The sequence below is a fragment of the Drosophila virilis genome, chromosome 2 (genome assembly GCF_030788295.1).
Source record: "Drosophila virilis strain 15010-1051.87 chromosome 2, Dvir_AGI_RSII-ME, whole genome shotgun sequence".
Taxonomy (NCBI): domain Eukaryota; kingdom Metazoa; phylum Arthropoda; class Insecta; order Diptera; family Drosophilidae; genus Drosophila; species Drosophila virilis.
In genome coordinates, this window is record NC_091544.1 from 21463985 (window position 1) to 21477939 (window position 13955).

At 41.0% G+C, this 13955-nt stretch overlaps 3 protein-coding genes across 3 annotated transcripts in view; 1 reads left to right on the forward strand and 2 right to left on the reverse strand.

Moving 5' to 3' along the window:
- Positions 1–13955, reverse strand: part of Kdm2 (Lysine demethylase 2) — a 63098-nt gene that overhangs the window by 32866 nt on the left and 16277 nt on the right. The gene's annotated exons all lie outside the window — the stretch shown is intronic.
- On the reverse strand, positions 2370–3491 carry Ada (adenosine deaminase-like protein). Its single transcript, XM_002053150.4, has one exon. The coding sequence runs from the start codon at positions 3425–3427 to the stop codon at positions 2411–2413; it is 1017 nt and encodes a 338-aa protein (XP_002053186.1). The 5' UTR covers positions 3428–3491; the 3' UTR covers positions 2370–2410.
- Positions 3774–6075, forward strand: beag (IC cytokine homolog beag). The gene is made up of 2 exons (XM_032433866.2): positions 3774–5436; positions 5509–6075. The coding sequence occupies exons 1-2, from the start codon at positions 3874–3876 to the stop codon at positions 5599–5601; spliced, it is 1656 nt and encodes a 551-aa protein (XP_032289757.1). The 5' UTR covers positions 3774–3873; the 3' UTR covers positions 5602–6075.

The window sequence follows — 13955 nt, forward strand, 5'->3', positions numbered from 1 at the left end:
TGCCAAAATCTGATCTGGCGAAAAGCTTTAAAAAATCCATTAACAAAGTTTAACAGCCTTGGCAACAAGAAAAAATAACAACAAAAAAATAAACATTTAAAAATATATAAAATTTAGAATAAACAAGAAAGCAGAAAACAGAACCAAGCAGAGGCAAAAGATTTAAATTCTGGAAGCATAAAAAAAAAATGAACTTTGAATAGGCGCAGGCGAAGGCGAAAGGCGGATAGACAGAAAATCAGAAATCAGATTAATAATTGCTGAGAGCAAATAAAACATAATTAAGACAAAGCAAACAGAAAACAACAACAACAACAACAACAGCATACACGCACAGAAGCGCAGAAAAGAAATCTAAAAGTAAACCGAACTATGAGCACCAGCACAACTACCTGTGTAGCAGCAATAACAAAATTGAGAGTAGAAGAGCGCGCGTTTCGGCCGAGTGCTTAGATGGGAGCGGCAGGGAGAAGAAGCGTAGCAGTGGGAGAGCAAAACCGGTATCAAAAACAAACAAAGCAAAAGAAGACAACACCAAATAACACAGGCATGCATGTGCACATATGTGTGCACGCCTGTGTGCGTATAAGATAATGATGAGGCTTCGCATAAAATACAAAGAAAAAAATGAAAACAAAAACAGCCGCAAATATGCAACAATGAGAAGAGAGACAAACGCAATGGCTAAAGAAAATGTGCACGCTGACAGGTTCAAAAGCAAAATAGGAGACGGAGACATAAATGAAATGAAAACTGAATTGGGAGCTGAATTTCCGACGCCAAAGTCGTCGCCATCGCCGTCGCCGTCGGCGCACGTTGCATGCAACAAGCTGCAGCAGCGTATTTTTACACATTAGCGCAAATATTTGAATCATTTTAGTCTCGGCGACGGCCGCATTTCTGGTTATTTAGCAAAAGCAAAGCCAAAATCAAAACAAAAACAAACGCGCGCGCTCTTTTACACCCCCACACACACACATACGCACACAGACAGACACACACACGTGAAGACAGCACGCATCAAACGGTATTTTCATCATTTGTGATTTCTCAACATACTTGTTTGTATTACTCACCTTTCAACTGTAAATGGCGACGACTTTTTAGTAGCTGCGTGCACTTTGCAATTATTTAATTTGTTTTTATGCTGACAAATTTAACTTGATTGCGGAATGGGCTAAGTAACAAAAACATATGAAATCACAAACACATGCTCGCGCACACACACTAATGCACACGCACGCCTACACCAGCGGTAATAGCAACACTTGTGTGCACTTTGTGCTTCTTTTTTTTTGGACTCGAAATGGCGCTTAGATTTCAGATTTCAGTGTATGCGGGCACTGCTGTTGTTGGTGTTAAACAAAAGCAAATTGTTGTTATTGCGAAGCGATCAAAATATAACGCTTTATATTTTCAATATGTATGCTATTTCATACATAGGCTTAACGGTTAATTGCTTTAATAGCTCATTATCATCATAATTTTTTGTTGATTATTTAAAAATTATTTGACACTTTATTATAATTTACGAACACACAACGTAGCGAAACACCAGCGGCGAACGGAGCGGCACAGTGGCGCGACAACACGCACGGACAAGAGAAATATTACTGGCGAAAAACACTGTTAACGTTTCTTATAAGAGTGAACCAATAACAGCGTAGAGATGAACGCGTGTGCCAACATGACACGATGTTGTCGCACACATTAGCAATATTTTAACATAAAATCATTGCAGCAGATTTGAATGTGTATTAATTGTTTTTAATTTATCTGTGTAAGGTAAACTATTGTCTTACCTTAGTTTTGCAATAGTTTATTACCTGAAAACTATATGGATTGCGCAGATTTTCGTGTCGTGCGCTGAAATCAAGCACGCGTGCATCACACAAGCTGCTCTGTTAAAACGTAATCCAATCATTTTAGTTAACAGAACAGTTCCAACTAGAGATGCGCTCTTTCAAAAATTTGAATTCAATGTGTAATTTGGAGCACTCTGTCTCTAGCTTGAGTTAAGTTACATTTTGATTAGCAAAAACATGCAGATCAACTTTATACATATATTTTGTGTTTATATTGCCGGAAATTAATACGCACTTTGCCTAAACAAGTACGTAATACATTCACCTACATCAACTCGCATAAGTTTCAAGCAAACATGCTACTAAAACAAGCAGCAGTGTGGGCGGGACAGTTCAACTGTTAAAATAACATGCAACTAACATGATTGAGCTACAGAACGCAGAGAGCAACAGTTGCGCTCCCAGCCTGTTAATTGAACAGTGAGCACAAACTCAACAATTATCGCCAATTTAGCCGTTTGCAACAAGATACAAAATGTAGCTGCTTTTAATTAACAATAAGAGTTGCAATGTTTTTCTGTTTCTGCCATTATTGATATACAATTTTATAATGGTTGACGTCGAGTATATGAATAAATCTGCATTTTCATCAATAGTTTTTCTTCGCGAGTCGCAAAGGCATGCTCAACCGCCTCCATTGTCAGTGCGATGCACTGACTCCGGGTCAGACCAAAGGTTTCCGTTGCCAAAAAGAACTCGTCCGTGAGGGTCGTATCGAATACGCCGCTGTCATCCGTACACAGCACCTTGGGCGCATCTGCCTCCATCAGCTGCTTGAGATGATGTACTCCAATGTTTGCCACAGTGCCGGATTTGATGTTGCTCGTCAGGCAACACTCAATGGGTATATTCTCCTCCTTCAGGTGCTCATAACCGGATTCGGTGAGATAGGTTCCATGTCCACAGCGCGACATACCAAACTTAATCATCTCTCGAATTTCCAGGGGATTATCAACTTCTGCGCAGTGCAGCGCGAGCTTTAGGTCGTGTTTTTTAGCCTCACTCAGCGCTGGCATAAAATCCTTAAATTTGCCCTGATTCGGATTACCACTGAAATCGATACCAACTATTATATCTGGTTCCGTTGAGGCAAACTCGATAGCCAAAGCGACAATTTCCTCGGCCACTTCGATCGGCTCGCCACGGTTTATGGAAGGCAACAGCTTTACCCTGATCTCGTATAGATCGCGCGCGCTTTTGATAGCATCCAGCACGGTCTGCAGATAGGCACGTCTGGACATGTGTTCATTTGCCTTGGGCGTGGTGCGGAGTTCCACGTATATGACATGGTCCTTGGCAAAATCACGTATGACCAATTCGGTGGCATATTCGAGGCCCTGTTTGGTAGCCGTGAGCTTGTGCACAAATCCAAACTTTTCGAAACACTCGTCCAATTTGGCGCCCTTCTCGAATTTAACAAACTGTTCGCACAATGTCGAAAAGTCCGCCGTCTGCGCGCCATATACCTTCTCAGCTAATTCGCGGATGCTGTCAGTATTCAGGCTGCCATTTAGATGGGCGTGCAGCTCTACTTTGGGCAAACCTCGCAGGAACTTTAGCATTTTGTAAAAATTGTTTTATAGTTTTAATTCGTTTTTAATTGTGGTTTGACTTTTGTTTATCATGTTTTTAATTTATACATATACAGCAGCCCTGGCAGAGTCAGCTGTTATTTAACAGCAACCGTAACTTAGCAGTCTGTTAGTCTGTTATCAACGACCACACATATAATAGCATGTCATCAACATATTTAAATATTATGGTTTTGCAGTATTTAAAGTAAAATAAATACAATAATCGAATTTTATTTTGCATTTTTATTTAACATTGCCCATATACAATTTTTCAGCTGAACGCATTGGGTTATTTCAGTAACAGCTGATAGCTACGCTATCGATAACTACACAATCGATAACTACTCAAATAGTAGAAAGAAGAAAGAATAAACTATACAGAAATATAATTTATTTTGCAAGATCAAAAAATCAAGAATTCGGCGCTTATTGCCATGTCGGAAGCCCATTTGGAAGCACCGCCCTCGGTGCGCCTGACCAACGATGATTTCCGCAAGCTGCTGGCCACGCCGCGTGGCCCGCCACCTGGCTCGACGAGCAGCAGCGCGGGCAGCGGTTACCTGGCCACAGCTCAGTTTGCAACGCCCGCCGCGGTTGGTGAAAAGAAGAAGAGCCAAAGCAGCAGCGAACGAAACGATCTGCGACGCAAGAAGAAAAATTTCTATGCAGCCCTCAAGAAACAGGAGGATGTCAAGCTGCAGGAGCTCTCCGAAAAGTACAGGGACCGAGCACGAGAGCGTCGCGACGGCGCCAATCCGGACTACCAAAACGCCAGCACGCCCGGTCATGGCAGCAGCACAAATGCCTATCGCGCCGTGGCGCCTGATATGAAATCCGGCGTCGATGCGGCGGAGCGCAGGCGTCGCATTATCCAGGAGTCCAAGTTCTTGGGTGGTGACATGAAACACACTCATTTGGTGAAGGGTCTCGATTATGCGCTGCTCCAAAAGGTGCGCTCCGAGCTGCACTCCAAGGAGGCCGAGGAGGAGGAGCTGGCCGCCGCATTGGCGCGCGAAAAGCTGGCCGAAGCGGCGGCCGCTGCCGAACAGCTGGAGGCGGAGCGTCGCGAGGCGGAGGACATAAATGCGATAAATGGGTCCATGGCACGCAATATATATAATCTGATACAGGCACGCCGTTCCAAAGAGGTGCCGCGCAATGAGCTGTTCGCGCCCGGTCGCATGGCCTATGTGATTGACATGGAGGATGAGATGGACATGGACATACCCACAACATTGAAGCGCTCCAAATATGAGGTGCCTGTGGCACGCGAGGACATTGCCACGCTGACCACCAATGATATTGTTATTAATAAACTATCGCAGATCTTGAGCTACCTACGCGCCGGTGGGCGCAACAAGAAGAACAAGAAACGCGACAAGGATAAGCCCCTGTTCTATGATAAGGAAGTGGAGCATGTGCGCAGCCAACCGCATGGCAGCAGCAGCGCTGGCGGCGGCGCCAATCCGAGCACCAGCGGCGGCGGCAGCAAATCCTCGAAAGCTCTAGGCGATAACATCTACGATGATGTGGGCGACTATCAGCCCACGACCACGCGCAATGAGCGTCATCAGCCAAAACCGGCGGCGGCAGCAGCTCAATCGTACTTTGGTGATGCCCCCGCCGAACCGGAGCCACTGATAACAAATATACCGCCGCCCCCAAAGATATCCAAGGCGATGGCTTCGCGTTTCGCCAACGAACCGGAGGGCTATGCCGAATGCTATCCGGGACTGGAGGAGATGAACGATGCCATTGATGATTCGGATGATGAGGTGGACTACACCAAAATGGATTTGGGCAACAAGAAGGGTCCGATCGGTCGCTGGGACTTTGACACGCAGGAGGAGTACTCCGACTATATGAGCACCAAGGAAGCGCTTCCAAAGGCCGCCTTTCAGTACGGCGTCAAGATGCAGGATGGCCGCAAGACGCGCAAAAACAAAACCGAAAAGAACGAGAAGGCCGAACTCGATCGCGAATGGCAAAAGATCCAGGTGCAACTTAGTTTACATAGAATAACCTCTAATCGGAAGCCAACTGAGTTCTCATACATCTCTTTTCCACAGGGTATCATACAGAAACGCAAGCTGCCCAAGGATGGCGGCGGCGGTGGCGGCGGCGGCGGCGATGAACCTGACTACAAATCAGCTAAATATTAATATTCGAAACGGGGAACCTTCAAGGATTCATAAAACTCTGGACAATTCTGGTCACATATGCGGAATTGCGATTGTGGACTTATTGCAAATAATATATTATTTGAATATTTATAAAGTTTTTTTTCAAATGCAATTTTGAACTTATTCTTAAATAAGCTTCATTTCAAATGAGAAACGATTCAGTCGGAGATTCGATAAAAGATTGTCGCATTCATAAAACAAATGATTCAAATTTGAATGAATTAAGTAATGCCATGTTAAAACGAATCATTTCAAGGCTATTATAACTAATTTGTATAGAATTGCAACTGTAATTGTTCGAGGTCAAAAAAATAAAAGCATGTCTTTTAATATATTTTAAACATTAGGCTCTATTATAATTTTATTGTAAAACATTAAATATACGTATGTATGTAGGTGTACATGGATTATTCTTAATTGCTCAGACAAATACATATATATTTATATACTACAGATTTTAGCCACGTTATCACTATGCTTAAACATTTTTATATATATATATATATATATAATTTTGAATTTCTGTCATGCCCAATCAATGTGTGCCTGATCTTTGAGCTTCTACTTGAGGCGGGGGATAGCGCAGGGGGAAGGCTGAGGAAACATGGTATGCCAGTTGGGCAGACTTGTCAAGCGTATGCACCATGTCAATCTAATAAAATCCACTGCAGTTGGTTGTGAGACGAGTTCTAACTAAGCTAAGGTTACTTCCTGCTCTGCAGATATGCCTAGCGCGTGTGCTCTCTTTAAGATTTGGCATACTTCAAATGTGCTTAGATACAAAGTATGTATATACGTATATGACACATCGATTCCGATTTGGAATAGAATAAACAGTTAAACACACACACACACACATGCTCCATGCACGGGAATGCTAATATATATATATATATGTCGGAACAGAGAAATCACTTTCTTTGCAATTAGGCATACTGGCAGTACAGCAAGTCCCGAGTGTCGTTATAGTCACAAAATAATTATATTTTTAGGAGCGAGCACGTCTGTTCTCTATGACTTCCACTTTTAGAATGAATAATTTTCATCGTCCTCGAGCATACTACTCATGCTCTTGTCATTCTATATTCTTCTCTGACTTTTAGTACTGTTAGTGAACATTCAACACTATAGCAAACTGGACGTTATACAACACACTCGGGCCATGCTCGGCAGAGACTATCTTTTTTTGTCTCACACCATGCTTTCAGTAGCAACCCTAATACAAGTAGGACAGTTATGTTAAATAGCAGTACCTTCTGTCAAATTCTCTGATTCTTACTAACACTTAATCGTTAGCATTCAAAATAATACTCACAATAATTTATTGGATACACGACACGGCCTTCCTGACATTTCACACGTCCTCGTGTGTACATTTCGCTTAGATCATGCCATAGTCAAAATTGTTGGGTAAAATTTATTAGTCATTACTTTACTTTAAGAATAGCTTTACAAACAGCAGTATCATCGGTCATTGTAGGTTTTATTTTTTTTATTTTTTTTTTTTTTTTTTTTTTTTTTTTTTTTGTTGTTGTTCTGTCATCACACGTCTATAGGCTCTTGCTGCCCAGCAACGATAATATGGAGCGGATCCATACAGGTCTTTCAACCTCTGACCCCCGCCATAATATCACCCGCTTCAGCACGCCATGATCGAGCACTTGTGCACGGCGTGAGTATTATGGTGCGGTCTTAGCCATCGTGTATGAGCCCAACCGCACTCTCTCTTAGTGCCACAGTGTCTTGAGCAATGTCCTCAACATTGTCACACTCATCATCTCTCAAATCTATCAACTCCTCCGATACATTGTTGCTTGGAAAAGCTCGCAAATACTCATGTGCATACTTAAACGTGCGCTTACTCGTCAATGACTTTAATAAATATCTGTCTCCATCAAGTATTTCGATTATCTCAAAAGGTCCCTTAAACTTGGGATCTAACTTCGTTTGATTTCGTTCTTCCCTCTTGAGTAGGACATGATCACCAAGCTTATATTTTACAATTTTTGCTTTATTTTTATCAAACCTAGCCTTATCATATTTAGCGTTATTCACCATGTTATCTTTCGCTTGTGCTCTTATTAAATCTTTATCAATTGTTTTTTTATCTGATATTGTTATCATTCCTAACGGCCTTGCCTCTTTACCGATTAGCAATTCTAACGGACTATATTTCGTTACACGATTTGTCGTGCAATTTATTGCCAGCTGTATGTCTTTTAAAGCGTCTTGCCAGGATCGCTGACTACTCTCAACCGCTGTGAGCATGCTCTTCAAGGTGCTCATGACACGCTCTACTTGGCCGTTTGCTCGACTGGCGCCCGTCGCAATCAGGTGTAAACCTATCTTCTGCGAAGAACAAAATTCCCCAAACCTTGTGCTAGCAAAACATTTACCCTGATCAGCTATGATGCGTGCCGGCACTCCGAATAGTGCAACAGTTTCTTTGACTGCCTTAATGCAGTTTTCCGTATTAAGGTTCAGCGTATGTTGAAGGTGAACAAATTTTGTGAATGCATCAACTTGAACTATGATGTACTCTTTTAAGTCGTTTTTGCCACTTAATTTTCCGGTTATATCAATATGCACAGTGTGCCAGGGTATGTCATCTTTAGGAATCGGGTGCATTTCTATTTGTAGCTTACCAGATGGTGGTTTTGACACTCTACAGGTAATGCAATTTTCTACAAACTTTTTCACATACTTAGACATCTTCTCGAACCAGTAGTTGGCATACATTTTGTCTAGAGTTTTCTTCCACCCTAAATGCATTATGGCTTCGTGAACATTGTTAATGACTGACCATCTAAAGGCTCTAGGTATTACAGGCAAACATTTTGTGCTGCCATTTCTTTGAATCCTTCGATATAATACTCCTGCTCTCAATTCGTACGACGCTGAGATAGCTTCTCCCATCTTATGGTTTCGCAATTTTAAGGTTATGGAAGCAATGTCAGAATCTCGTTGCTGTTCGGCTAGAAGCCAATCGTCGGTTATCTCAGCTAGGTTTATGTGCATTTCAACCGTTTTCGCTGAGGATTTATAATCAGTAGGCAACGGATTGCGCGAGAAAAAATCAGCATGTAACATGCGTTCTCCCTTCCTGTATTCAATGCTGAAATCAAATGATTGCAGATATGCCCACCATCTATGTACCCTTGGGGTAAGGTTAATTTTTTTGATACTTGCTTTCAGGGAGTTGCAATCTGTATGCACAATAAATTTTTGACCATGTAAATAATGGCGGAAGTGTCTTACTGCGTTGTAAACTGCGAGGGTCTCAAGCTCGTATGAATGATATTTTGCTTCAGCCATTGTCGTACATTTGCTGTAATATTCAATGACTCTGGGTCTATTTTCTATCTTGTGCATTAAAATAGCACCATATCCAATAGAACTTGCGTCTGTATGTAATTCAATTGGCTTTAGTGGATCGAAAATTGTCAAAACGGAGTCATTAGTCAAAATTGATACGATTTTTTGACGAATTTCCTCATATTCCGGCTTCCAGACAAATTTATTATTCTTGGAGGTGAGATTATATAAAGCTTTCATCTGCTCAGAAAATTTTGGTACGAATTGCCTAAAATACGAGGCTAGGCCTATGAATTGTCGCACCTGCGTTACTGACTGCGGTGACGGCAATTCGGCCAACGCTTGTATCTTGCGTGGATTTGGTCGAATTTGACCCGCTTCAACCAAGTATCCTAAATATTCTATGCTTGTTTTCAAGAACGAGCATTTTGTAATGTTAAATGAGAATCCAGCTCTAGACAAGTTTTCCAAGACCGTTTGTAGCCTTTCAAGTGCCTCTTCCTTTGTCTTCGCTAGAATTAACACGTCATCTATATAGACGATGGCATACGTTTGAGCCAAATCACCCAATGCTCTCACGATTGCGCGCTGGAAAATCGAGGAAGCATTTTTTAATCCAAAAGGCATGGCCAAAAATTCATACTGTCCTTCTGGCGTGACAAAAGCAGTGCGCTCGATAGAGTCTGGGTGTATTGGAACTTGGTAAAAACCACTTGCCATGTCTAAACTGGAGAAATATTTGCCTTCACTCAGTCTATTAATTTGATCAGAAATCAAAGGCAGCGGATATTTGTCAGCGACCGTATTAGCATTCAGTTCCCGATAATCGACACATAGTCGATCGGTTCCATTTTTCTTTCTTACCATCAGCATTGGGCTTGCAAATGGAGAGCAACTAGGACGTATAACGTTTGCGTCTAACAATTCTTTTACTTTATTTCGCACGACTTCTTTTTCTTCTATGCTTAACCTATACGGACGCCTTTGTACAGTTTTATTTGGGTCAAGCAGGCGGATTTCAAGTTCACCCGTAGTCACTCGCGTTTGAGGAATACCCTCAATAAATTTATCAGCATAGTTTTGCAATAATTCTAGCAGACGATTCTTATCAGTGTTGCTTAATGCTCTATCGTTATTCAGATGCTCTACGTAACTTATATCTGGCACTTTTATTAGTACATCAACAGTTTTGGTTTTGTACATTTCAAATTTGTCGGCCTCGATGGAGACTCCAAAGCCTAATCCGAGTATATCACGGCCTATCAATACATCGTATTTCAAAAACTTATCCATTATTACATGAAATAATATTTCTAAGGAGTACTGATCAATTTTAACAGTAGCCAAGATTTGCATAGTGCTATACACAGGATTTTCTCCAATACCCCTCAAAACTATCAAATTATTAATTCTTTTTCCGGAAAATTTCTCGGCACAACTCTCTCTGATGAGCGTACATTCCGCTCCAGAGTCAAAACAAAATGGAACGAGCTCACCAGATTGACGCAGGATTCCTTTTGGCTCGGACACACAACAGATGTTTATACGCTTGTCATGTGATCCAACACCGCTCGTAGAAACTCCTTTCGTACATGAAGACGCAATGTGGCCAGCATCGCCACATTTGAAGCAGGTAACGGCAGATCGAACTTTAGGTAATGCTGAGTTTTTTGACACGTTGCCTTCTTCATACTTCCTCTTGCGACATTCGACCATTTTGTGTCCGAGGTTTCCACAATGATGACATTTAATGCCATATGTTTTCGATCTCTTGCGATCTGGTTCCATTGGGATATTTGGCTGTAGACCTCCATTTGACCTTCCATAAGCATAGGCCTTCAGATGCTGTTGCATCTCGTCTTGACTTTTAATATTAGTCGTATATAACATACGTTGCAGACTTTTGTCGATTTTCGATGTATGTGCCAAAACAACTGAGACTGCAATTTCCTCCATGTTCGCTGTCTTCCATTTGGATAAAAGTGAGGTCACAAGACGGCTCGCATATACGGAGAGGCATTCGCCATCATTCGGTCGGCCATTAAAAATGTTCATTAAAGTTGCCGCCGATGTTTCCATTCCCACGAAACGTTGCAAAAACAATTCCTTAAAATTTTGCCAGTTCATTCCAGTATAGCATATTTGAGAAAGCCAGGGCGAGGCGCTTCCTTCTAGGGAGCCGCTGAGGGTCATCACCAGTGTACTGCCCTCAATAGGATTATCGTCAAGTATTATGTCCACAGTTTTGCACCAGGCATTTGCATCTGCGCCTGCAATGTCCGGGTTGAACTTTGGCAACGAGATGCTCTTCTTTGTTGAGGATGCTGAATTTGACATCTGCATTGCTTTAATAATCTCAAGAATATTTCGATTTTGAGATTCCAAAAGCTGACGCCACGAATCGTCAGAATTGCCTCGTGGAGGGGCATCGCCTAATCCCACTTCTGATGTCGGAACAGAGAAATCACTTTCTTTGCAATTAGGCATACTGGCAGTACAGCAAGTCCCGAGTGTCGTTATAGTCACAAAATAATTATATTTTTAGGAGCGAGCACGTCTGTTCTCTATGACTTCCACTTTTAGAATGAATAATTTTCATCGTCCTCGAGCATACTACTCATGCTCTTGTCATTCTATATTCTTCTCTGACTTTTAGTACTGTTAGTGAACATTCAACACTATAGCAAACTGGACGTTATACAACACACTCGGGCCATGCTCGGCAGAGACTATCTTTTTTTGTCTCACACCATGCTTTCAGTAGCAACCCTAATACAAGTAGGACAGTTATGTTAAATAGCAGTACCTTCTGTCAAATTCTCTGATTCTTACTAACACTTAATCGTTAGCATTCAAAATAATACTCACAATAATTTATTGGATACACGACATATATATATAGTGACATATCCATAGTCGCACCCACCCTTTAACATAACTTAGCACATAAGCATAAGCACAACTATAAACATTTCTAATATTGTAAACAAAGAGCCTGGTGATAACATCGACATTGGTCAAGATCAAACTGTCCCCCTTTGGTAGACATAAACAATTCACCCTAAATATCACGCCACTGTCAATGTTCCCATCAGAGTACTATCCCACGCATAATTGCTGACGCAGCTCAAACTTCACTCAATTTTGACTCAAACTCTCTCAAAGCGAAGTTTGCTAAGCGACCGCAACAGTGAGATAAATTAGTTCATATTCGGGAAGCAAATCTGAATGTACTCAACAAAAGTAGCCGTTAAGTGAAAATAATAAATTGAAATATATTTTTTTATAGTAACCTAACGTGTAAAACTTAATTGGCGCAGCCGGTAGGATACGTCGGGAAAAAGTTAAGATCGCTAAAGGATAATTAATTCCCAGATCTAACGCACAATCGCGACCGAAAGTGTTGTCGGAGTGTAATAAAAATTTTCTCGAATACGTATCCGCACAAGAACCTTCGGGTCACTAGTAGCTTAATAATATTGACCCTTTGGGCAATAAAGCTACTACAGTTAATAACGACTGGATTTGCATATCGTTTGATCCCTGCAATACGTTATTACTGAGTCTTTTTAAGACACACACACAAAAAAAAAAAAAAGAAACATTTAACCAATAATCCATCACAAACTTTAACCTAAAATAAAAGTGCAAAATCAAAGAACAATAAAGTTCAAACCTACAAACTCAAAACTATTCAAAAAAAAAGTGTATTACACCAAGATGACAATGGAATTATCAGAACAACACCTCAACCAGGCCCTTTCACAACTTAGACAGGTGCCAAGCTTTGACGGATCAACGGATCAACTAAACGCCTTCATTAAAAGGATAGATTACATCCTACACCTGTATCCAACCCGAGATGTTAGACAACATAGCATCTTATACGGAGCCATCGAATTGCAAGTCACAGGAGATGCTCAGAGAATATCACAAAGGACAGCAGCCAACACTTGGCAGGAGCTGAGAAACGCATTAATTGAAGAATACAAAGTGCAGACACCATTTGAAGAACTCCTTCGACGCTTATACAACACGAATTACCAAGGAAACGTCCGTAAGTTCATCGAGGAGCTCGAGAATAAATCTTTTGTTATATTAAATAAGTTAGCACTAGAAAATATACCTAGCAATACAACCCTTTATACAAATGCTATGAATAACACAATCAAAGATGTTATTACAAAAAAATTACCAGATAGGCTTTTCATGATGTTAGCCAGACACGACATTACGTCGACACAAAAACTAAAGCAAGTAGCTCAAAGAGAGGGATTATATGAAAATAGCGTTACTGAAAAACCTAAAAATAATAATGTTCAGGGAAATCCAAATAACAATCGTAGGAACATGGGAAATTATCAGCAAAATGCTAACCCAACCACCATTTCAAGTGGCTATTCCAACACGAATCAGAGTTATCACGCACAAAATAAACAGCATAATAAGTCCGAAGACAATCAGAAAGCTCACCACGAGTTCCAACAGAAATTAAGTCAAGGTAGATACCAAAATCCCTTAAACTACCAAAATCAGTCCCATTCACGCTTGAATGCACCAAACCCTCCGACTAAACGTCAAAGAGATAGTAACAGTGGGCAGATGAAAATGGATACATCCGAAAATTTTCATCAGCAAGCCTCGGAACAAACAGAAGAAATCCATTCATAAAATTGATTATGAATGACGAAGTTCTAAAATGTGTCATCGACACAGGTTCAACCATAAATCTAATGAAAACAAACCGCTTAAATTTTCCAGTTTACAACGAAACATTAAAGGTTCACACCATAAATGGTGTTATTGAATTAAAACAAAGTATACGATTAGGAGCAAGCAAAATTTGTCCGAGCAAACAAAAATTCTATATTCACGACTTCTCAGAGCATTATGATGTTCTGATTGGGAGAGAATACCTTGAGGCATGTCAAGCAAAAATAGACTATGCACAAGGATCCGTAACCTTAGGAGAATTTAACTTTTGTTTTAGATATAACGACGAAGAGGTCGAAGAGGAC

Bases quoted from the DNA above. Each gene is read 5' to 3' on its own strand.
- Ada (XM_002053150.4), bottom strand. From the start codon at position 3,427: ATGCTAAAGTTCCTGCGAGGTTTGCCCAAAGTAGAGCTGCACGCCCAT.
- beag (XM_032433866.2), top strand. From the start codon at position 3,874: ATGTCGGAAGCCCATTTGGAAGCACCGCCCTCGGTGCGCCTGACCAAC. The intron at 5,437-5,508 runs GTGCAACTTAGT...TCTTTTCCACAG, and splicing joins GCGAATGGCAAAAGATCCAG to GGTATCATACAGAAACGCAA.